The sequence below is a fragment of the Mobula birostris genome, chromosome 10 (genome assembly GCF_030028105.1).
Source record: "Mobula birostris isolate sMobBir1 chromosome 10, sMobBir1.hap1, whole genome shotgun sequence".
NCBI lineage: Eukaryota > Metazoa > Chordata > Chondrichthyes > Myliobatiformes > Myliobatidae > Mobula > Mobula birostris.
The window spans coordinates 41,751,236-41,776,243 of NC_092379.1; the positions used below are offsets into that span (position 1 = coordinate 41,751,236).

At 46.8% G+C, this 25,008-nt stretch overlaps 1 protein-coding gene across 1 annotated transcript in view; it reads right to left on the bottom strand.

Annotated features, from left to right (window-relative positions):
- Window positions 1-231: 231 nt before the first annotated feature.
- Window positions 232-25,008, bottom strand: part of LOC140203622 (uncharacterized) — a 69,939-nt gene continuing 45,162 nt past the window's right edge. The window contains exons 9-14 of the mRNA XM_072269670.1: window positions 23,059-23,240; window positions 16,318-16,486; window positions 13,775-13,948; window positions 7,095-7,571; window positions 2,759-3,188; window positions 232-485 (exon numbers count right to left, since the gene is read on the bottom strand). Coding sequence (XP_072125771.1) covers window positions 232-485; window positions 2,759-3,188; window positions 7,095-7,571; window positions 13,775-13,948; window positions 16,318-16,486; window positions 23,059-23,240 — 1,686 coding nt within the window. The remainder of the gene's footprint in view (window positions 486-2,758; window positions 3,189-7,094; window positions 7,572-13,774; window positions 13,949-16,317; window positions 16,487-23,058; window positions 23,241-25,008) is intronic.

Here is a 25,008-nt window from a genome sequence, read left to right on the forward strand (position 1 = left end):
GGGAGGGTTAGGTTGGTTGATTCATTGATTGAGAGACGGCACAGAATTGACCCTTCCGGCCCTTCGAGCCTCACCGCCCAGCGATCTCCCGATTTAACACCAGCCTAATCATGGGGCAATTTACAATGACCAATTAAACTACTGACCAGTATGTCTTTGGACAGTGGGAGGAAACCGGAGCACCCAGAGGAAACCCTAGAGAAAACTTCTGGCGTTCACCTTTTTTTTTTTTTACCTGCCATGACTGTTGAGGTCCCTTTGTCTAATCCTGGGTTTTGTGGAACAGGTAGAGCCACGGAGGTGCAAAGTTGGGGGCTCGGAGGACACGCACAGCTTCCCTCTGCTCCTGTCCTCGGTCACCCTCTCGGGATAGGCAGACGCGTTGGGAAACCTCTCGGCAACTTGATTCTGCTGGTGCTCGGGCGGGTTCCTGCAGTCGCGTTCCACGGCACTGTCCCGTAACCAGCTCCTGCAGCAGATCCTGTCTGGGGTATGAACTGAATACTTTAGCTAACGAAAAACATTCAAGATTGTTTAGTGTCATTTTCAGTACACAAGTGTCAAGGAGAACGAAATAATCGTAACTCTGGATGGGATGCAGGAGATAAATAAAACACACCAAGCCAAACACAAGAAGATCTGCAGATGCTGGAAATCCAAGGCAACACACACAAAGTGCCAGAAAAACCCAGTAGGGTCAGGCAGCATTTACGGAAAAGTGTAAACAGTCGAGGCTTTAGGCTGAGGCCCTTCATCAGGACTGGAAAGGAAGGGAGAAGACGTTGAGGGTGGGGGAGGAGAGGAAGAAGTACGAGGTGGTAGGTGATAGGTGAGACCGGAAGAGGGGGTGGGGTGAAGTAAAGAGCTGGGAAGTCGATTGGTGGAGGTGATGAAGGGCTGGGGAAGGGGGAATCTGATAGGAGAGGACAGAAGGCCATGGAAGAAGGGGACGATGGTGGAGCACCAGAGGGAGGTGATGGGCAGGTAAGGAGATAAGGTGAGAGAGAGAAATGAGAATGGGGAATGGTGAAGAAGAAAACTAGAAGTTCGACAAATCGATGCTTAACTCACTACTAAGATAAACTCCATAAGATAAAGAACACAATAATAATAATAATAAAAACACAATAAATATAAATACATAAGATAGCTTATATACATGGATTGACTGTACGTGCATAAAGTGACTCTAGGCACAGGAGTGTCTCAAAATCACAATCAATCAGTATATACCATGAAATTTGTCGTTGTGCGGCAGCAGTACCTTGCAATAGAAAATAAAGCTGTAAATTACAGTAAATATATAAAAAATTAAAAAATTAAACAATTAAACAAGTCGTGCAAAAAGACAAAAAGAAAATAGTGAGTTAGTGTTCACAGGTTCGATGTCCATTCAGAAATCTGATGACAGGGGAGAGGCTGTTCCTGAATCACTGAGTGTCTGTACAGAAGGTGACTCTGACAGGAAATGATCCATGAGCAGGGTGACTCTGACAGGAAACAGTCCGTGAGCAGGGTGGGTGGGATCCTCCCTGACGTTACTGGCCCTTTCCCGGCCCTTGATGGTGGGTAAGCTCCTGGACCGGCTTCACTCACCCCCCGGTGGCTCGTGGGTGTGGACCCACTTCTGGGGATCCTGCGTTCTGATGTTTGATGTTCTGAGCGTTACTCGTTTGTTGTTTCTGTTGTTTGCGTGACTTTGCACGTCTGATGGTCTTGTTTCGTGGGGTGCTTTCTTTAAGTGGGTTCTCTGACATTTCTTTGTTTGTGGCTGCCTGCAAGAAGATGAGCCTCGAGGCTGTGCACCGTAAGCATACTTTGATAATTACTGTACTTTGTACTTTGAACTTGGAATACATCCTTGATGGCTGGTAGTCTGGTGCTGGTGACACGTTGGGCACTTAATTGTTTCCTGAAACACTTAATTCAACAACTAATAATTCAGTTTTGCTCAGCCCACAAGGCTGTAATAAAATCTAGCACACATTCAGCAATCCCCCGATTTAATCCCAGCCCAATCACAGGACAGTTTTACAACCACCAATCAACCTACCAACTGGTAGGTCTTTGGGCTGTGGGAGGAAACCAGAGCACCTGGAGGAAACACTCGTGGTCATGGGGAGAACATACAAATTCTTTACGGGCAACGGCTGAAATTGAACTGGGGTCACCGGTACTGTAAAGTATTGCGCTAACCACTACGCTACGGTGTTGCCCCATGGAATCCTCATGCAAATCCAGCAGAGTTTGAGCAGTTTTGTAAAGAAGGAAGGGGAAGGGGAAAAATTGCAGTGTCCAGATGTGCAAAGCTGATGGAGACCAGTCCACACAGACTCAAGGCTATAATTGCTGCCAAAGGTGCATCTATTAAATAGTGACTTGAAGGGGAAAAATACTTATGTAGTCAATTGTTTTGTGTTTAATAATTGTAATTAATTTAGAGCACTTTGTAGAGATCTGTTTTCACTTGGTCACAAAAGAGGTTTTCTCTGTTGATCAGTGTCAAAACAGCCAAATTAAATCCACTATGATTCGGTGTTGTAAAACAACAAAACATGAAAACCTCCAAGGGGGACGAATGCTTTTTTAGAGGCACTGTACACACAATCACTGACAAGCAACCAATGTGCAACAGAAGACAAACTGTGCAAATACAAAGACTAAACAAGTAATACTGAGAACACAAACTGTGGAGTCCCTGCAAGTGAGGAAACCCAGATTTCGAGTTTAGAAGGCTAAAAGGTTGTATTTCACTTACTGTAACCCCAGCAGTTGCAACAGGAATCACGCTGATCCCGAGGTGCATTTGAAATCTCCTCAGTGACATTAGCGTGCCCTGCAGCATCAGTCTGTCCGGAACAATTCACATTGCTTGCCAGGCCCACTTGGCTGCGGTTGCGTTTCAGAACCTTAGACAACTTCTTGATGGCCTTCGAGGCGGCATGCGGGTTGCCCGTTGCGCTCAGCGTCTCTCTTGCGGCCTTTTGCCCCTCTTGGGGGAATGCCTGGGCCTCGAGGCCACCTTGGCTCCTGGGCTGACTCTGGACCTCAGGGAGGAATTGCCTCGAGCTCCCATTCTGCTCTGTGCTTTCGGCTGGCAGCGTGCTGCACGCATCCACTGGTTCGGTTTCCTCCGCAACAATTGTACTCTTCTGGTCAAGCTCCTCAAAGATCTCCGACTGGGTATTCTGAAGAAAACAGAAATATAGATGAAAGGTTTAGAACACATAATTTTGCAGGCCATTCAGCCCACGATGTTGTGCTGACCTCATAACCTATTCGTAGATAGACCATAAATCTTAGCAACAGAATTAGGCCACTTGGCCCTCCGAGTCTGCTCCATCATTCCTTCATGGCTGATTTATTGTCCATCTCAACCCCAGCCTTCTGCCTTCTCCCTGTAACCTCTGACACCCTTACTAATCAAGAGCCTCTTAACCTTCATTTTAAGTACACCTCCACAGCCGTCTGTGGCGATGAATTCCACAGATTCACCACCCTTCGGCTAAAGAAATTCCTTCTCATCTCCGTTCTAAAGGGACGTCCTTCTATTCCATCATGGCTGATTTATAACCTCAACCACATTCTCCTGCCTTCTTGCCATAACCTTTGATGCCCTGACTAATCAAGAGCCTATCAAACTCTGGTTTTAAATATCCCCAATGACTTGGCCTCCTGTGACGATGAATTCCAGATTCACTACCCTCTGGCTGAAGAAATTCTTCCCCATCTCTACTCTAAAGTGACGAACCTCATTTCTGAGGCTGCACTGTCTGGTACTCCACTCTCCCACTTTCAGAAACATCCTCTCCACGTCCGCTCTGTCTAGACATTCCAGTCTAACCTGACTGAGATATTTTAAAGAAAAGGCACGGTGTTGGATCAGTTTAATGTTCTCGGGAAATAATTGCAAGGGACCCATTAGTATCTGTTCAAAACTCGGACAGTTTCTTTCAGGATGGGCAAAGCAGTAACTGCATTTGCAACCTGGAAACATGAGGGGAAACATTTTCACTCAGAGGGTGGGGACAGCTTGGAACAAGCTGCCAGCATAAGTGGTGCATGCGAGCTCGGTTTCCACGTTTAAGAGAAGTTTGGATAGGTACACGGATGGTAGGGGATATGGATGGCAATGGTCCCGGTGCAGGTCGATGGGAATAGATGGTTTAAAATGGCTCAGCATGGTCTAGATGGGCTGAAGGGCCTGCTTCTCTGCCGTATTTTTCTATGACTCTCCGACACCGCAGGAATCTTCTACCTTGTGGGAATGGAGCTTTCCCAACTGCTTTCACTCCCACCAACCCTCCCACCTGGGCATGGGGTTAAAAACCCAGAGCTACAGAAACCCCAACAGAAGCTCCATCCCTGGGAGAGGAAGGATATGCCAAGAAGATGGGCCACACCTGGGAACAGGTTGAAAGACTCCCAGGATGGAGGACTCTGGTGAGCTGCTGTCAAAGGCCTGTGCCCCAGATGGCGTTGGTGATTCTGTAAGTTGGTGTTCACTCCCCACACTGCATTCTCGATCCAGCCAAGCCACTACAATCAGGGGGCCGGTTCAGGCCGAGCAGTGATGGGACCACTGAACAGACTCTCTATACACTGACTGGCCTGATCTCAAATAATAACAAGGCAGCCCACAGAGAAGTGGTCATCACCCTGACACAGTGGTGTCAAGAAAACAACCTCTCCCTCAATGTCGCAAAAACAAAGGAGCTGGTTGTAGATTACAGGAGGAATGGAGACATCAATGGATCTGGGGTTGAGAGGGTGAACAGCTTCAAGTTCCTCGGTATACACGTCACCGAGGATCTCACGTGGTCTGTACATATCAGCTGTGTGGTGAAAAAAGCACAGCAGCGCCTCTTTCACCTCAGACGGTTGAAGAAATTCGGCATGAGTCCCCAGATCCTAAGAACTTTCTACAGGGGCACAACTGAGAGCATCCTGACTGGCTGCATCAGTGCCTGGTATGGGAACTGTACCTCCCTCAATCACAAGACTCTGCAGAGAGTGGTGTGGACAGCCCAGCACATCTGTAGTTGTGAACTTCCCATGATTCAGGACACTTTCAAGGACAGGTGTGTACAAAGGGGCTGCAGGATCATTGGGGACCCAAGTCACCCCAACCACAAACTGTTCCAGTTGCTACCATCCGGGAAATGGTACCGCAGCATTAAAGCCAGGACCAACAGGCTCCAGGACAGCTTCTTCCACCAGGCCATCAGACTGATTAATTCACGCTGACACAACTGTATTTCTGAGCTATATTGACTGTACTGTTGTATAACTTACTGGACATACTATTTATTACAAATTACTACAATTTACACATTGCACATTCAAACTGAGATGTAACATAAAGATTTTTACTCCTCGTGTATGTCAAGGATGTAAGAAATAATATTCAATTCAATCAAATTCAATTCGGCCTCTCACTGGGTCAGTGAGACGGGCTGGCAGCTGCTCTTGCCACACCTGTTCGCTCCCCTGTCGTAGATTTTTCTGTGACCCTGTCCCGTGCACTATTTCTGTTCATTTCCATCTTACAGACCGTTCTCAGGAACTGAACCCTGTCTTAACCCTGAGAGAGCCTGTAAACGCATGGAATCCTATAAGGGTCATAGAATGCATCCAGTCATTGGGTAGTGAATCTGTGAAATCTGTTACCACAAGACGGCTGCGGAGGACAGGTCATTGGGTATATTTAAACCGAAGGTTGGCAGGTTCTTGATTAGTCAGGGTGTCAAATGATATGGGGAGAAGGCAGGAGAACAGGGTTGAGAGAGATAGTAAATCAGCCACGATGGAATGGCAGAGCAGACTCAATGGGTCAAATGGCCTAATTCTGCTCCTATGTCTTATGGTCTTACAGAGGCCAAAAAATTCATGGTCTGCTCCAGTTTCTAGTATTTTCTAAAATTTTGTCATTTTAAAATTAATTTTATAAGCTCAGTGGTAGAGTATTTGAGTACAGATTAGCAGCCAAAGAGTCATTTAGTTCATAAATAGGCCTTTCAGCACATCCAGGCCGCGCCAATTTATTAATCTGCCGAGTCCTGTCGTCCAGCACCTGGACTGTAGCCATCCCTACCCTCCCATCTATGGACCCATCCAAACTTCTCTTCAATATTGCAATCTAACCACAATTTACCACTTCCGCTGGCAGCTCATTCCACACTCTGAGTGAAGAAGATTCCCCTCAGGTTCCCCTTGAACACTCACCTTTCACCCTTAACCTATGACCTCCAGTTCAGTGCCACCCAATCTCAGTGGGAAAAGCCTGCCTGCCTTTACACTATGGATACTTCTCATCATTTTGTATACCTCAATCAAGTCTCCCCTCCACCTCCTACACCCCGGGGAATGAAGTCCCAAACAATTCAGCCTTTTCCTATAACTCAGGTCCTCAAGTCCCTGTAATCGTGGTTGGCATTAGGGCAAAGGGACTGATAGCTCTGTGACTATGACTTGGGCTTCCTGTTGACACAGGCCTTGGTCAATTCAAATTCTCAACTTGCCTATGTGTGATTTAGAACATAGATCATCGAACACCACAGCACAGTGCATTCCTTTTTACCCACCATGTTGTACCAACTTTTAACCTACTTTAAGATCAATCTAACCCTTCTCTCCTACTTAACCCTCTATTTTTCCATCATCATGTGCCCATCTAAGCATTTCCTGAATGCCCCTAATGTATCTGCCTTTAGCACCACCCATGACAGGGTGTTCCATGCACCCACTACTCTCTGCCTCTATCATCCCCTCTATATTTCCCTCCCATCGCCTTGAAATTATGCTTCCTGGCATTTGCCATTTCTGCCTGGGAAGAAAACTCTGGCTGTCCAATTGATCTGTCTTACACACTTCCATCAAGTCACCCCTCATCCTTCTTTGCTCCAAAGAGAAAAGCCTCAGCTGGCTAAACCTATCTTCACGAGACATGCCCTCCAGTTCAGGCAGCATCCTGGTAAATCTCCTCTGCACCTTACCTAAAGCTTCCACATCCTTCCTGTAATGAGGTGACTGGAACTGAACACAATACTCCCAAGCGTAGTCTAACTAGGGTTTTGTTAGAGTTGCAACATTACCAGTAGAGGTGGAGATTGTGACTCCTGCCCATTTTCATCTCCTGCCTCCTGCTGCGCCAGGTCTTTGGCCTCTTTCACAGCTTGGGGCTCCAGTGGGACCAGATCTTGTACCTGCTGCTGATCCCCGTCTTCGGCCTCTTGGTTATCCAGGACTTGGGCCTGCTGTTGTAACTTTTGCACATTGGCCTCCGGTTGGTTCACTGCCTCACTCACAGCATTTCCCTCTTGTGCTTCAGCAGGGATCTCCGATGGAACCTCTGTCTGCTGCTGCTTCTGGCCTGGTTCTTTCTGCTCTGCTTGGGATTGGTTCTGGAGCAGCGAGCAGTGTTCTGTGCCATCAGCCTTCTGTTCAGAAACCAGCTCTGGCTCAACATCTGCTCTTCCTGGAGACAACTCACAGCTGTGGCCCACATTCTTCTCCTCCCAGCCGCCTGCTCGCTGGCTTGGGCTGGAGACAATTCCTAGCACTTGGCTGGTCTGAAGAATACAGAAGAAAAAAAACTTTGAAAACAGCTGGCATTTTAAAACACTCAGTAAAAAAACAATCTTGGCAGTCAGTGTCAGATGAACTTCCTGAACTTGTGACGCTCAGAATACCATTCAGTTTCGCCTCAAAGACTCAGAGAGGCGTGCAGGAGAATCCTTGACAATGGCACCAGTGACAAGAACACGATGTAGTCAAAGATTTATTTCCATGATATTATAGAATAACATGACACTAATAATGCCATTCCTGATACCGGAACAGGTCAGTGAGCAGCTGGCCCAGGGAGAGGGGACCATTTAATGTGGTGAGATGTGAGAAGCCCCAGTGCTACTGCCCTTTGAGACAGGTGATAAAGGCAGATTTATTAGAGGCAATCAAATACTGGACGGTGGGTCAAGAGAAACTGCTTTCAGTGGCAGGAGGGTCAATAACTGGAGGAAAGAGATTGAGGATAATTCTCAAGTTGCCATAAATCTCTTCACTTTGGCTACTGAGATTCCAGTTCCTGGATTTCCGCTCAGGCCTCCTGTTCGGTCTGGAATCAGCCTGGGCCTGGGTCAGAGGGGCAATGAAGTAATTTCTTTTTAACATAGACAGTTGTGATTTAGAATTCACTGTAGCCTGGCCTACTGAGTTCCTCCAGCATTTTGTGTGAGTTATTTTAGATATTTCCCTGAAGGGTAAATGCCACAGGGGAGCTGGACTATAATGTGTGGTTAATGGTGTAGCTGGGTGGTGGGGTGGAGATACATCTCTACCAAAGGAGGTGTAAGGTGATCCTTCCCTCCACTAGTCTGCAGGTCACCCTTGGGCAAGGAATAGCACCTGCTTAGCCCTCCTGATCAGGGTCACATGAAGCCACAGAAGCAGGTGGTGGTTGGTTGTACGAACAGCCAGTGCATATCACAAGTCCTGGTTATACGACCACTGATGCCAGGCAGACAGTCTCTGAAGAGTATTGATAATGGCTAGGGTCACCCGTCTTGTAAAGACACTGGCCCAGAAGAGGTTTGCCATTGCCCACAGTGCCAAAGACCATGATTGCTCACATCATACGGCATGACACATAATGATGATGGTGAAAGGAGTAAGAAAGTAAAATATCCTTTAAACAGAGAGAGAGAGAGCGACATCACAGAATGTTACTGTACAGGGAGAGCTGGGGGGGGGTCCGTCACAGAAAGTTAGCTGTGAGTAATGTACATAATGGCAAAGGCAAATGGAATTCTACACACAAAATACTGGAGGAACTCAGCAAGTCATTCAACATCTATGGAAATGAATAAACAGTTGACGTTTCCGGGCCAAGACCCTACATCAGGACTGGAAAGGGAAGGGGGAAGAAGCCAGAATAAAAAAGGTGGGGAGAAGGGAAGGAGGACTCGCTGGAAGATTATGTGTGGAGCTAGGTGGGTGGGGGAGCGGGATGAAGTAAGAAGCTAGAAGGCGATAGATGGAAAAGGTAAAAGGGCTGGAGAAGGAGGAATCTGATAGGAGAGGACAGTGGACCACAGGAGAAAGGGAAGGAGGAGGGGTACCAGGGGAGGTGATAGGGAGATGTGGAAAAGAGGCCAGAATGGGGAATTGGAAGCAGGAGGGAAAAAAATTACCGGTAGTTGGAAAAATAGAAGTTCATGCCATCAATAAAAAGCTCTACACAATCGAAGCTTGTTTCCCACAGCCAGATTTCTTTGTCCTCAAAAGAATTATAATTTACAAGGTTTTGGGGCAGATTTCACTACTACAGCAGACAGGTAAGAAAGGTCCCAGTGGTACAGAGGAGACAGTAGGCTTGGGACTCTTCAGTGTTATAGCCAGACACCAGGAAGCCAAGTTATCATGCCACCAGTACACCAGGTAATGATATCTCCAGCAAGAGGGCATCTAACTGCTTACCCCTGATATTCAATGACCCAACAGTTGTTTAAGACCCAGCTATCAATGTCCTGGAGGGGCCAACATTGTCCAGAGTCTCAGCAGGACAGCCCACATAAATACTGTGGTACCAGAGCAGATTGGATGTTGTGAACTCAATGAAGACCTTCCCATCTTTACCCTCTTCCCTTCCTAGTTCCCCTTCTCCCATGGTCCACTCTCCTCTCCCATCAGATTCCTCCTCCTTCAGCCCTTTAACTCTTCCACCTCTACCAGGGGTTCCCAACCTTTTACTTGCCATGGACCAGTACAATTAAGCAAGGGGTCTCAGAGTGAACATGGAGAGGATGTTTCTTATGGTAGGGAGTCTAAGACCAGAGGACAGCCTCATAATAGCAAGGTGTCCTTTTAGAGATGAATAGGAAGATGAGAAGAAAGTTCTTTAGCCAGAGAGTGGTGAATCTGTGGCATTTATTGCCACAGTCTGCTGTGAAGGCCGAGTATTTTTGTATATTTAAGGCAGAGCTCGGTCAGGGCATGAAGGGTTAAAGGGAGAAGGCAGGAGATTGGGGCTGAGAGGGAAAATGGATCAGCCATGATGAAATGCAGAGCAGACTAATGGCCTAATTCTGCTCCCATATCTTGTGGTTTTATGATATTGGGAACCCCTGACCTAAACCCTTCCAGCTTCCAACTTTATCCATCTTCCCCCATACCTGGTCTCACCTATCACCTGCCAGCTTGTACTCCTTCCCTCCACGCTCCCACCACCTCCCAGTCTTATTCTGGCTTCTTCCCAGTTCCTTTCCAGTCCTGATGAGGGGGTCTCGGTTTGAAACATCGACTCTATTCCTCACCAGAGTTACTGCCTAACCTGCTGAATTCCTCCAGCACTTGGTGTGTGTGTTGTGGGTTGGAAGCAAAATATGCTTGACCCTGATGGACTGCCAAAACCTGAGAAAGACACAATCTCCACCTACTGGCTGTTTATTAATACGTAAACCAGTACAAGAAAAAAAGAATTGTAGTCAGCATAGAGCAGACATGATCACATTGCACGGCAGGGCAGGCTTCTGACAACCAAGTCCAGCTCCTGGCCTTCACGTCTGGCTGAGCTACTAAGACTGGCGGAACAGTTTCTACTGCCAGGAGAAGGCACCCAGGTGGGTTACTGATGCCTTAAAACCAGTCGCTTTGGGCTGATGCCAAACTGTCAATCTCTGCCATTCCTTTGCATTCATCAGCTGCACGGAGAGAGCTCGTCTGCTGCGTGGGCAACAACTTGCTCTCCGTGTTGTACTTCCCTGGCTTGCACATCATGTAGACAGCTAGGTCACAACATCCATGGTCCATTCCAACCAATGGAGGACCTCCAGGTCTAGCTCATTAACAGACTCCTTCAGCCGACTGGAGGACAGTCTCCATATGAAAGACCGGAAGAACTTAAGACATTGGAGCAGAGTTAGGCCTTTCAGCCTATCGAGTCTGCTCCGCTGTTTCATCATGGCTGATCCATTTCCCTCTCAAACCCATTTTTCCTTTAACCTCTGACGCCCTATCTAATTATTTGGTGATGCGTTGCCTGAGTTGCCTATTCAAACATCCAATATCAGTCCATCCTTTCTGAGATAAGGGGCCCAAAAATGCACACAAGACTCCAGGTGAGGCCTCACTACTGCCTTATAAAGCCTCAGCATTACATCCTTACATGCAGAAAGACTGGAATCCTCTCTCTCTCTCGCTCACGCTGACACCAAGCTGTCTGGCCAGGGCAAACATCTGCCAACAGGTTTGGTTGCTAACTTGAAAGCCAGCTCACGTTCCCAACCTCCAAACCAAAGCCCCGCTTGGGCTGAAGGCTAAAGCAGTGAAGAGACCCATTGGCGTGACCCTCAGACGTTCCTTCAAAGATATCCCTGCAGCTGAGGTCAGGAGTCCTTTAATAGAACATACAACAGTATAGTACAGGAACAGGCCCTTCGGCCCTCAATGTTGTGCCAGACCAATTAAATTAGTAATCAAATAGCTAACTAAGCTCATCTCTCCTGCCTACACAATGTCCATATCCTCCCATCTTCCTCACATTCATGTGCCTCTCTAAATGTCTCTTAAAAATCTCTAATGTATCTATCTCAGCCACCACCGCAGGCACCCACCACTCTCTGTGTAAAAGATCCGCTCTCACATCTCTGAAATTACCCTCACTCACCTCCTCCTCTCCTTGGGACTCCCCGCTCTGGTTCTCTGCCTGCTCTGGATCTTCTCATCTCGAATTGCTGACAGGACATCAACTTCATCACTCCTCCACTGAATGCACTGCCCTCGACTCTCCTCGCACCAATCCCAACCTGACCATCAATCTGCCTCCAAAGCCAGTATATCCTTCCTCAAGTATGGAGACCAGAACTGCATGTAGTACTCCAGGTGCAGCCTCACCAGTACCCTGTACAGTTGCAGCATAACTTCCCTGCTCTTCAATTCAGTCCCTCTGGTAATGAAGGCCAATACTGTATTCCATTTGCTTTTGTGATAGCCTGCTGCACCTGCAAACCAACCTTTTGTGATTCATGCACAAGTACTCCCAAGTCCCTCAGCACAGCAGTATGCTGGAAATTTTTACCGTTTAAATAATAATCTGCTCTTCCATTTTTCCTTCCAAAGTGGATGACATCACATTTACCAACATTGTACTCCATCTGCCAGACCCTTGCCCACTCACTTAACCTATCAATATGTATCTCTCTGTATCTTCTGCACAATTTACCTTTCCACTCAATTTGGTATCATCAGCAAACTTAAGCGATACACTACACCCGGTTCCCTCTTCGAGATCGTTAATATATATCGTGAACAGTTGCAGGCCCAGCACCGACCCGTATGGCACCACCGCTCACTACTGATTGCCAACCAGAGTAACACCCATGTATCCCAACTCTGCTTTCTTTCAGTTAACCAATCCTGTATCCATGCTAATACATCACCCCAACTCTTTGCATCCTTATCTTATGGATAAGTCTTTTATGCAGCACCTTATCAAACACATTCCAGAAATCCAAGTAAATAACGTCCATCTGTTCCCCTCTATCCACTGCACTTGTTATATCCTCAAAGAACTCCAGTAACTTTGTCAAACAGGATCTGCCCTTGCTGAATCCATGCTGCATCTGCCTGATGGATCCATTTCTTGCCAGATGCCTCACTATTTCTTCTTTAATGATAGCTTCAAGCATTTTCCCAACTACAGATGTTAAACTAACTGACCTGTAGTTACCTGCTTTAGCCTACATCATTTTTTGAACTGTGGCGCGACATTCGCCGTCTTCTCATCCACCAGAACCTGCCCACAGTCTGGAGAATTTTAGTTTATTTTCTTTCCTTATTCCCTTTCTTTATTAGTTGCTTGATGGGTCTTTGTTGCTGTTTGAAATTTTCCCAGTCTTCCAGTTTCCCACTACTCTTGGAGGCTTTCTATTCACACGCTTTTAGTTTGACGCCTTCTTTAATTTCCTTAGTTATCCAAGACTGGCTCTCCCCACCCTTACTGTCCGTGCTTTTAACTGGAATATACTTTTGTTGAGCACCATGAAAAATCTTTTTGAAAGACTTCCACTGCTCCACCATATAGCCTGTATTCCCAGACTACTTTTGCACCCTCCATTTGTATGGGAAACTGAGTCATACTGTGATCACTCTTTCCGAGAGGATCCCTAACTACAAGATCACTAATTTTACCTTTCTCATTGCACAGGACCAGATCTAAGATAACACATTCTCTTGTAGGTTAAGTAACACGCTGTTCAAGAAAGCCATCATTTATGCGTTCAATGAAGTCCTCCACAAGACTGTCTCGACCAACTTGATTCACCCAATCTATGTGCAAGTTAGTCTCCCAGGATAACTGCCGTTCCATTCTCACGTGCCTGAGATATTTCTGTTTACTGCCTGTGCCACTGTAATGTGATTATTTGGTGGCTGATCGACAACTCCCACCAGGGATTTTTTTTCCCTTACTATTCCTAATCTCTACCTAGATGGACTCAACGTTCTGCTCCTTAGATCTTATATCGTCTCTCACTGTCGCACTGATCTCATCCTTAGAGCGCTACCCCACCTCCCTTACCTTCCTGCCTATCATACCGTATAACCTGATATCCTTGGATATTTAATTCCCAATCTTGACCTAGCTGAGAGGTTGCTTTGAGCTGAGCTGTAAATCATCTACAAGATGTCAGCTCAGCTGAAATCATCTACATCTCGTAGATTAAATCATTAGTCCCACCTAAGGCGACTTAGCACGTCAACCAAGAGAAACTCTTACAGGAGTGGAGGATGATGACGTCTGCAGTCCTTCTGGTGACTTTGGCTTCACCAAGATCAACAGGGTCGGATTCTCCTGCAACTGGGACTCTTCTTGCAGGTTCTCTTCAGGGAACCCCCGTTCTTTGAGGAGCATTTCCTTCTGCTCCTGACTCTGCTGAATTTCCCCGTGCATCTGCCTGGAGAGATAGCGAGATTTTCAATACCAAGCCATTGCACCAATATTAACAATGCCCTCTCCCACCCCTTCAATGTTCCAACCTCATGCCCAGTAGGGCCAGCACGCTCCGCTGTTCCAGAGGGAGCAGTACCGGGGGCAAGAATCACCGGCGAGTCTAACATTGAGGGGGGTGGGGTGCTCTTTGACATAGGAATGGGAAGTGTACCTGACCTTGCACTCAACGTCAGTAAGACCAAAGAACTGATTGCAGACCTCAAAGGGTAAGACGAGGGAAGATGCATCAGTCCTCACAGAGGGATCAGAAGTGGAGAGAGTGAGCAATTTCATGTTCCTGGGTGTCAACATCTCTGAGGATATCGATGCAGTTACAAAGAAGGCACAACATCGGCTATATATCATGAGGAAGCTGAGGTGATTTAGTATGTCTGCAAAACACACTTGCAAATCTCTACAGATGTACCATGGAGAGCATTCTAATCGGCTGCATCACCATCTGGTATGGTGGGGGGGTGGGCACTGCACAGGACCGAAAGGAGCTACAGAAAGTTGTGAACTCAGTCAGCTCCATCATGAGCACTAACCTCCCCAGCATCCAGGGCATCTTCAAAGAGCGATGCCTCAAAAAGACGGCCTCCACCATCAAGGACCCCCATCGCCCAGGGCATGCCCTCTTCTCATTGCAACCATCAGGGAGAAGGTACAGGAGCCTGAAGGCACAAACTCAACAACTCAGGAACAGCTCCTTCCCCTCAGCCATCAGGTTTCTGAATGGACAATGAAACCATGAACACGAGCTCGCTACTTTTCTCCCCCTCTTTTTGCACTACTTCATTAATTTAACTATTATATATATACACAGTTTTGATTATTATGTATCACATTGTACTGCTACCACGCAACAACAAGTTTCACGACGTACCCCAGTGATATGAAACCAAATTCTGATTCTGTTCCGTGTCACCAGTGATGACTCACCACACTTGATCAGAATCAGGTTTCATATCATTGACATATATTGGGAAAGTTGTTGCGAAACTTGCGACATAAAAACACTAAGTTGCAATAGGAAACATACTAAAAATTAAACTAAATGAGTAGTGCAAAAAGACTGCAATAAACAGTGAGGTGGTGTTCCTGAGCTCAATGTCCATTCTGAAATCCGGTGGCACAGGGGAAGAAGCTGTTCCTGAATCGTTGACTGTGGGTCTTCAGGCTCCTGTACCTCCTCCCTGATGGTAGCAATGAGAAGGGGGCATGTCCTGGGTGGTGGGGGTCCTTAATGATGGTAAGAATATATAGCTGTGGAGGGACAGAACATAGAACCTGACAGCACAGTACAGGCCCTTCACCCACGATGTGGTGCTAATCTTTAACCTACTTTAAGGTCAATTTAATCTTTCCCTTCCACAGAGCCCTCCATTCTTCTATCATCCATGTGCCTATCTAACAGTCTCTTTAATATCCCTAATGTATCTGCCTCTACCACCACCCCTGGCAGGGTGTTCCATGCACTCACTACTCTCTGTGTAAAGAATTTACCTCTGACATCCCCCCTATACTTTCCTCCAGTTACCTAAAAATGATGCCCCCCTTCCCCATTAGCCACTTCCAACCTGGGAAAAAGTCTCTGACTGCCCATTTGATCTATGCCTTTTTCATCTCCTTCATCAAGTCACCTCTCACCCTCCTTTGCTCCAAAAAGAAAAGCCCTAACTCGTTCACCCATTCCCATAAAGACATGCTCTCTGATCTGGGCAGCATCCTGGTAAACCTCCTCTGCACCTTTCCAATCATGAGGCAACCAGAACGCGACACAATTGTGTTGTGGGTAGTGGGGAAGTGATGTGGGATTAGAAAGAGGGTAAAAGGATTGGGGAGGGATTATAGAGGGGTAGTAGAGAATGTGGTTAAGACCATAAGATGCAGATCAGAATTAGGCCATTTGGCCCATCAAGTCTGCTCTGCCATTTCATCATGGCTGATCCATTTTCCCTCTCAGCCACAATCTCCTACCTTCTCCCCTTATCGCTTCATGCCCTGACCAATCAAGAATCTATCAGCATCTGTTTTAAATATACCCAATGACTTGGCCTCCACAGCCACCTGTGGAGCAAATTCCACAGATTCACCACTCTCTGGCTAAAGAAATTCCTCCTCTCCTCCTTTCTAAGAGGACACTCCTCCGCCTCTGTTCTGAGGCTGTGTTCCCTGGTCCAAGACTCTCCCTCCATAGGAAGCATCTCCCACATCCACTCTTTCGAGGCCTTTCACCGTTTGACAGGTGATGGCACACTGGGTGGCTGTGGGTCACTGGAGAGGGAGGGAGGGAGGGAGGGGGCAGGACTGGGAGGGGCAGTATAAACCTGCCTGATATATTCTTCCCGAGACTTGGAGTCAACTGTTTCCAAGAACTTCTCGTATTTCTCTGAAGTGGAGCTCGGGTAGATCCTTTTGAAGTTCCCCATGTTTTCGTCTTCGTACTTCTCCACCTGTTCCACCCAGGTAGCCTGGTTGTTTCGTGTCTCGTCAGCTCTAATATGAAAGCAAAGAGGAGGTGTCAATTATTCCTTTTGAAAATCGATCTCTTGCCATAAGACCAGAAAACACAGGAGCAAAATGAGGCCATTCAGCCCATCGAGCCTGCTCCAGAATTCCATCACGGCTGAGATATTTTCTTTCTCCAGCCTTCTCTCCATAACCTTTGACCTCCCCTTACTAAACAAGAACCTATCAACCTCCACTTACTCAATGACGTGGCCTCCACAGCCATATTTTGAAATTATTTCCACAGATTCGCCACCCCCGACTGTAGAAATCCTTCCTTGTCTCTGTTCGAAAGGGACATTCTTGTATTCTCAGGCTGTGTCCTCTGGTTTTAGATTCCCGTACAGAAAGAAGCGGCCTTTCTACATCCACTCTGCCTAGGCCTTTCAATATTTGATAGATTTCAATGTGATCCTCCCACATTTTTCTAAACTCCAGCAAGTACAGGCCCAGGGCTATCAAACGCTCCTCAAAACTTAACCCTTTCATTCCCAGGATCATTCTTTTGAACCTTCTCTGGACTTTCTCCAATGCCAGCCCATCTTTTTTTTGATGTTAAAGGGCTGAACTGGTTAGCACAAGAAGGCACAGTTTTAAGGTGCTTGGAAGTAGATACAGAGATGTTGGGGTAAGTTTTTTCACACAGAGAGTGGTGAGTGCGTGGAATGGGCTGCCGGCAACAGTGGTGGAGGCGGATATGATAGGGTCTTTTTAAAAGACTCCTGGATAGGTACATGGAGCTCAGAAAAATGGAGGGCTATGGGTAACCCAAGGTTCGGCACAGCTCTGTGAGCCAAAGGGCCTGTATTGAGCTGTACGTTTCTATGTTTCTATCATTATGTGCTGGGTCATATGACATCATCATTATGTGCCGTGCTGTATGACATGGGCGATCTTGGTCCCATGGCCATGATTGGGCCATGGCCCCATGGGAAGCAGGGATTTAGATTCTTAGACCACTGGGATCTGTTTTGGGGCAAGGATGAATTGTACAAAAGGGACGGGTTGCACCTAAACAGGCGGGGGACCAGCATTCTAGCAGGCAAGTTTGCCACTGCTACACTGGTGTATTTAAACTAAATAGTGGGGGGGGAAGAGAGGAAATATAAGGATGGAGTTAAAGGGAAAGAGAGAATAAGGAAAGTTAAGAAAGACAACAGAATTAACAGGGCAGAAAGCTCAGGAAGGGATCGGAGAATACGGCCAAGTGCAATAGGAATCGATGTGAAAGGTGAGGGGAGTACTCTAATGGATTAAAAGTATTATATATCAATGCACGGAGTATAAGAAATAAAGTGGATGAGCTTGAGGCTCAGTTGGAAATTGGCAAGTATAATGTTGTAGGAATAACAGAGACATGGCTGCAAAAGGACCAGGGCTGGGAAATAAATATTCAAGGGTATACGTCCTATCAAAAGAACAGACAGGTGGACAGAGGGGGTGGGGTGGCTCTGTTGGTGAGGAATGAAATTCAGTACCTTGCAAAGGGCGACACAGAATCAGGAGATGTAGAGTCAGTATGGATAGAACTGAGAAATTGTAAGGGCAAAAAGACCTTAATGGGAGTTATCTACAGGGCCCCAAACAGTAGCCTGGATATAGGGTGCAAGTTGAATCAAAAGTTAAAATTGGCATGTCGCAAAGGTAATGCTACGGTTGTTATGGGGAATTTCAACACGCAGGTAGACTGGGAAAATCAGGTTGGTCCAGACCCCAAGAAAGGGAGTTTGTGGAGTGCCTCCAAGATGGATTCTGAGAGTAGCTTGTACTGGAACCTACCAGGGAGAAGGCAATTCCGGATTTAGTGTTGTGTAATGAACTGGATTTGATAAGGGAACTCGAGGTAAAGAAGCCATTAGGAGGTAGTGACTATAATATGATAAGTTTTCAAATACAATTTGAGAGGGAGAAGGGAAAATCGCAAGTGTCAGTATTGCAGTTGAACAAAGGGGACTATGGAGCCATGAGGGAGGAGCTGGCCAAAGTTGACTGGAAAGATACCCTAGCAGGGATTTCAGTGGAACAACAATGGCAGGTACTTCTGGGAAGGTGCAGGATCAGTTCATTCCAAAGCGGAAGAAAGATTCTAAGGGGAGTAAGGGACGACCATGGATGACAAGGGAAGTCAAGCATAGTATAAAAATAAAAAAGTATAACATAGCAAAGATGAGCGGGAAGCCAGAGGATTGGGAGACTTTTAAAGAGCAACAGAGGATAACTTAAAAGGCAATATGGGGAAAAAAGATGAGATACGAAGGCAAGCTAGCCAAGAATGGAAAGGAGGATAATAAAAGCTTCTTTAGGTATGTGAAGAGGAAAAAATCAGTTAAGACCAAAGTTGGGCCCTTGAAGACAGAAACGGGTGAATTTATTATGGGGAACAAGGAAATGGCAGATGAGTTGAACAGGTACTTTGGATCTGTCTTCACTGGGGAAGACACAAACAATCTCCTAGATGTAATAGTGGCCGGAGGACCTAGGGTAACGGAGGAACTGAAGGAGATTCATATTAGGCAGAAAGTGGTATTGGATAGACTGATGGGACTGAAGGATGGTAAATCCCCAGGGCCTGATGGTCTGTACCCCAGGGTACTTGAGGTGGCTCTAGAAATCTTGGATGCATTGGTAATTATTTTCCAATGTTCTATAGATTCAGGATCAGTTCCTGAGGACTGGAGGGTAGCTAATGTTATTCCACTCTTAAAGAAAGGAGGGAGAGAGAAAACAGGGAATTATAGACCAGTTAGCCTGACATCAGTGGTGGGAAAGATGCTGGAGTCCATTATAAAGGATGAAATAGCGGCACATTTGGATAGCAGTAACAGGATCGGTCCGAGTCAGCATGGATTTACGAAGGGGAAATCATGCTTGAATAATCTTCTGGAATTTTTTGAGGATGCAACTATGAAAATGGACAAGGGAGAGCCAGTGTACCTGGACTTTCAGAAAGCCTTTGATAAGGTCCCACATAGGAGATTAGTGGGCAAAATTAGAGCACATGGTATTGGGGGTAGGGTACTGACGGATAGAAAATTGGTTGGCAGACAGGAAACAAAGAGTAGGGATTAATGGGTCCCTTTCAGAATGGCAGGCGGTGACTAGTGGGGTACTGCAAGGCTCGGTGCTGGGACCACAGCTATTTATAATACATTAATGATTTAGATGAAGGGATTAAAAGTAACATTAGCAAATTTGCAGATGACACAAAGCTGGGTGGCAGTATGAAATGTGCGGAGGATGTTGAGATAATGCAGGATGACTTGGACAGGTTGGGTGAGTGGGCAGATGCAGTTTAATGCGGATAAATGTGAGGTTATCCACTTTGGTGGCAAGAACAGATTACTATTTGAAAGGTGTCAAGTTAGGAAAGGGGAAGTACAATGAGATCTTGGTGTCCTTGTTCATCAGTCACTGAAAGTAAGCATGCAGGTACAGCAGGCAGTGAAGAAAGCTAATGGCCTAACAAGGGGAGTTGAGTTGAGTTGAGTATAGGAGCAAAGAAGTCCTTCTGCAGTTGTACAGGGCCCTGGTGAGACCACACCTGGAGTATCATGTACAGCTTTGGTCTCCAAATTTGAGGAAGGACATTGTTGCTATTGAGGGAGCGTAGTCGAGGTTCACGCGGTTAATTCCCAGGATGGCGGGACTGTCATATGGTGAAAGATTGGAGCGAATGGGCTTGTATACACTGAAATTCAGAAGGATGAGAGGGGATCTGATTGAAACATACAAGATTACTAAGGGATTGGACACGCTAGAGGCAGGAAACATGTTCCCAATGTTGGGGGAGTCCAGAACCAGAGGCCACAATTTGAGAATAAGGGGCAGGCCACGTAGAACGGAATTGAGGATAAACTTTTTCACCCAGAGAGTTGTGGATCTGTGGAGTGCTCTGCCTCAGAAGGCAGTGGAGGCCAATTCTCTGGATGCTTTCAAGAAAGAGCTAGATAGAGCTCTTAATGATAGTGGAGTCAAGGGATATGGGGAGAAGGCAGGAACAGGGTACTGATTGTGAATGATCAGCCATGATCAAAGTGAATGGTGGTGCTGGCTCGAAGGGCTGAATGGCCTACTCCTGCACCTATTGTCTATTGATTGCTCTTGGCAAAGTTATCTACAGAAGTGGTCTGCCACTGCCTTCTTCTGGGCCAGTGTCTTTAAAAGACGGGTGACCCCAGTCATTATCAATACCCTGCAGAGATTGTCTGCCTGGCGTCAGTGGTCACATACCCAGGACTTGCGATCTGCACCGGCTGCTCATACGACTGTCCACCACCTACTCCCTGATCAGGGGGCTAACCAGGTGCTACATATTGTCCAAGGGTGACCTGCAGGCTAGAGGGGGGAAGGGGCACCTTACACCTCCTTTGGTAGAAACGTAACTCCGCCTGCCACCCAGAACTGCTCACAATACTCCAAGTGCGGTCTGACCAGTGCCTTATAAAGCCTCAGCATTACTTCCTTGGTGATATGTTCTAGTCCTCTTGAGCGCAGTCTAGCCCACAGTCCTCACTCCACCTCTGCATGCCTGCTGAATCCACCTCCTTTCCCCTTTGTTGCAGCTCTAAGCAGCAGGAGGAACTTCTGACACAAGAAAGTCTGCAGTTGCTGGAAATCCAAAATGCTGGAGGAACTCAGCAGGTCAGGCAGCATCTGTGGAAGGGAATAGACAGTCGACATTTCGGGCTGAGACCATTCATCGGGACTGGAAAGGAAGAGGAAGATGCCTGAATAAGAAGGTGAGGGGAGGAGAAGGAGGATAGCTGGGAGGTGATAGGTGAAGCCAGGTGGGTGGGAAAGGTCAAGGGCAGGAGAGGAAAGAATCTGATAGGAGCGCAGAGTGGACAACAGGAGAAAGGGAAGGAGCAGGGGACACAGAAGGATGTAATAGGCACGTGAGAAGAAAGGAATGGAGGAAGGAATAGTGAAGAATGGGGGAGGGTCGAAATTTGTTTTCCAGAAGGAGGAATCGATATTCATACTGTCACGTTGGAGGCTACCCAGACACAATATAAGGTGTTACTCCTCCACCCTGAGGGTGGACTCACCTTGGCACGAGGAGGCCGTGGACTGACACCTGGGAATGGGAATCAGAATTAAAATCTTTGGCCACCAGAATATCACGCTGGTGGCGGATGGCACAGAAGCGCTCGGCGGCTATGCCTGAGCAGTGGGAAAATGTGGAACTTTAAAATGTGCAGGGAATAGCAGTGATACTTTGGAGGGGAGGTTTTTATAAAAGGATAGGAGAGGCTAACATTAAGATCGAGGATCAATTTTATGCACCAGATAAGTTTGCACGTATTTGGAATTCACTGCATGGTGTTGATCAGGGCATGACAGGCGACAAAATCCAACAACGTACAACAATTATACAGAATAAAGAAAAGAGATTCCGCAGGTGCTGGAAATCCAAAGTAACAGACACAAAATGCTGGAGGAACTCAGCAGGTCAGGCCGTATCTACGGAAAGGAATAAACAGTCGATGTTTCTGGCCAAGACCCTCTATTAAAGAATAAGGAAGTAGACAAAGGTAAGCCAGAGGTTAAAGTTTGGATATGGAATATAATGTGCATAAATATATAAATACCAGTATGGATTTACAAGGTAGACAGCGTATCAAAATGTGGTTTATAATGTTTACAGTTCAGTGCAGTGACAGGGTAATAGTAAGAGGGGGTTGGGGGTCGAGGGGGGAGTAACTAGGATGGTTGATCAGATGAACTGCCTGAGGGGAAAAAATCTTTTGAGAGGGCATGAGGTCTCGTTTTCAGAAACCCAAGGTGATTTCCCGAAGGGAGCTTTTGGAAAAGTGAGTTTGCAGGGTGGGTACAGTCTTCAGTGATTTTCCTGCCCACTTCTTTATTCTGAACGCATACATCGGCTTCCCCTTCTGGGGAAATAGTCCTTCCCCCTTCCCTCTGCTTCTGTTTCCCACTCCGGCCTCTCACCTCTTCTCACCTGCTGGTCACCTTCCCCTGGGCACTCCTCCTCCTTCCCTTTCTCCCACGGTCCACTCTCCTCTCCTATCAGATTCCTTCCTCTCCAACCCTTCAACTTTCCCACCCACCTGGCTTTACCTATCAACTTCTAGCTATCCTCCTTCCCCTCCCTCCCCACACCTTTTTATTCCTTTCCAGTCCTGAAGAAGGGTCTCGGCCCAAAATGGCGACTGTTTGTTCATTTGCGTAAGAGGAGCAGAATTAGGCCATCTGGCCCATCGAAGCTGCTTTGCCATTTGATCACGACTGATCCCTTCCCATCTCAGCCTCAATCTCCTGCCTTCTCCCCATAACCCCTCATGCCCTGACTAATCAAGGATCTATCAACCTCTGCCTTAAATATACCCGATGACTTGGCCTCCACTCCCATCTGTGGCGATGAATTCCACAGATTCACCACCCTCTGGCAAAAGAAATTTCTCGTCATCTCTGTTCTAAATGGGTGCTGCCTGGCCTGCTGAGTTCCCCCAGCACTTTGTGTGTGCAGCTGAATTTGACAGCAGGAATATTCATTAATTATCGTTGCCCAACGTGGCACTCTTCAGTCTTTCAGTCACCTGTACTCCCGCGACCACCAGATCTTAGGCAGCTGTTCCTTCTTTCGCGGCCTCTCTTCCTCCATGTCTTCCTGCCGGCCACAAGCTGCAAGGTTAATCATGCAGAGTGTATCATAAAGAAGATCCTCCTTCACCTCTTGATCAAGATTGGAGTCCATCACAGAGCTCAGGGAATGCTTAACCTGCAACATTAATAATTAAAAATTAATAGTGTTGGCCAAAAAGAACAACAGTCTACAAATCAGTGAATTCAAATGAATCAAGGGCAGTGGAAGTAGGCAAACAAACTGTCTTTGTTCTTGCCACATGCTGAAAGGAGGTGGAGGTGGCCATTTTGTGAGACTGTCCTTGCACACCCTCCATTTTGTGAACTCTTCGATTCTAGCTCTGGGATTATCGAATCAGAGCAATTGAATGTGGACGCAAGGAGTTTCAGCTAACGACCGGCTAACCCGGGACCACTCTCAGACAAGCGGCTATTTATAATGTAAAGTGGCAGACTTGGAGAAGAAATCTACAACCTCATTAGGCTCAGTGCCTGGGTCAGCTACCTTAGCTGCTTTGAACCAGGCCGAGTTGAAAAAAACAAAGGCACGGGTCTGGGGGTAAAGACCATTGAACAATGCTGGCTGGAGCCCTGGACCAGAGCCATTAAGAAGGTGACCCAGGTAGGGTGCCACTTCTCAGCCCAGTTTTGCATCCTATCAATGTCCTGCTGTAACCTCTGACAGCCCTCCACACTATCCACAACACCTCCAACCTTTGTGTCATCAGCAGATTTACTAACCCATCCCTCCACTTCCTCATCCAGGTCAATTGGTGGCCACCGGGAGGTCCCGTTTTTCTCTGGTGGATGGACTGTAGGTGCTCGTTGAAGCGGTTTCCCAAACTGGGCCGGGTCTCTCCGATATACAGGAAGCCACACCAGGAGCACCGGATACAACAGATGACCCCAACAGGTGAAATGTCGCCTCACCTGGAAGGACCGTTTGGCCCCGAATGGTAGTGAGGGAGGAGATCCAAGTGCAGGTGTGGCACTTCTCCTGGTGGCCACCAATTTTAATTCTACTTCCTATTCCCATTCCAACATGTCAGTCCATGGCCACCTCTACTGCCGCAATGAGGCCACACTCAGGTTGGAGGAACAACTCCTTATTCTGTGTGTGTGTGTGTGTGTGTGTGTGTGTGTGTGTGTGTGTATGTGTGTGTGTGTGTGTGAGAGTCTGTGTGTGTGTGTGTGTGTGTGTGTGTGTGTGTGTGTGTGTGTGTGTGTGTTGCTTTGGATTGCCAGCCTCTGCAGATTTTCTCTTGTTTTTAATCACCCTCTGGTGTCTTCCTCTCTGGAACCATTTTAATGTGGATTTAACTATGGACAAATGCCAGGTCTTTGTCTATGGGAACTATCATAAACGACTATGGTCTTCCACCCATCTACAGATGCATATCTTCCATTGTGTCATAGTCTAAGAGCACTAAAAGACAGAAGTAGGCCATTTGGCCCATCTAGTCCATGCCAAAATATTATTCTGCCAATTCCTATCAATCTGCACCTGTACCATAGACCTCGATACTCCTGCCATCCACATACTTATCTAAACTTTTCTTAAATGTCGCATCCGCCACTTCCGCTGGCACACTCTCACCACTCTCTGAGTGAAGAAGATCCCTTTCATGTTCCCCTTAAACATTTCACCTTTCTCAATTAACCCATGACCTCTAGTTCTAGTCTCACCCATCCTCAGCAGCAAAAGCATGCTTCCATTTACTCTATGTTCCTCATGGTTTCGTAGACCTTTATCAAATCTTCCTTGATTCCCTGTGCTCTAGAGAATAACTCTCCCTGTAACTCAGGCCCTCGAGACCCAGCAACATCCTTGTGAATATTCTCTGCTATCTTTCAAATCATTGATATCTTTCCTGTAGTTAGGTGACCAGAATACTCCAAAGTAG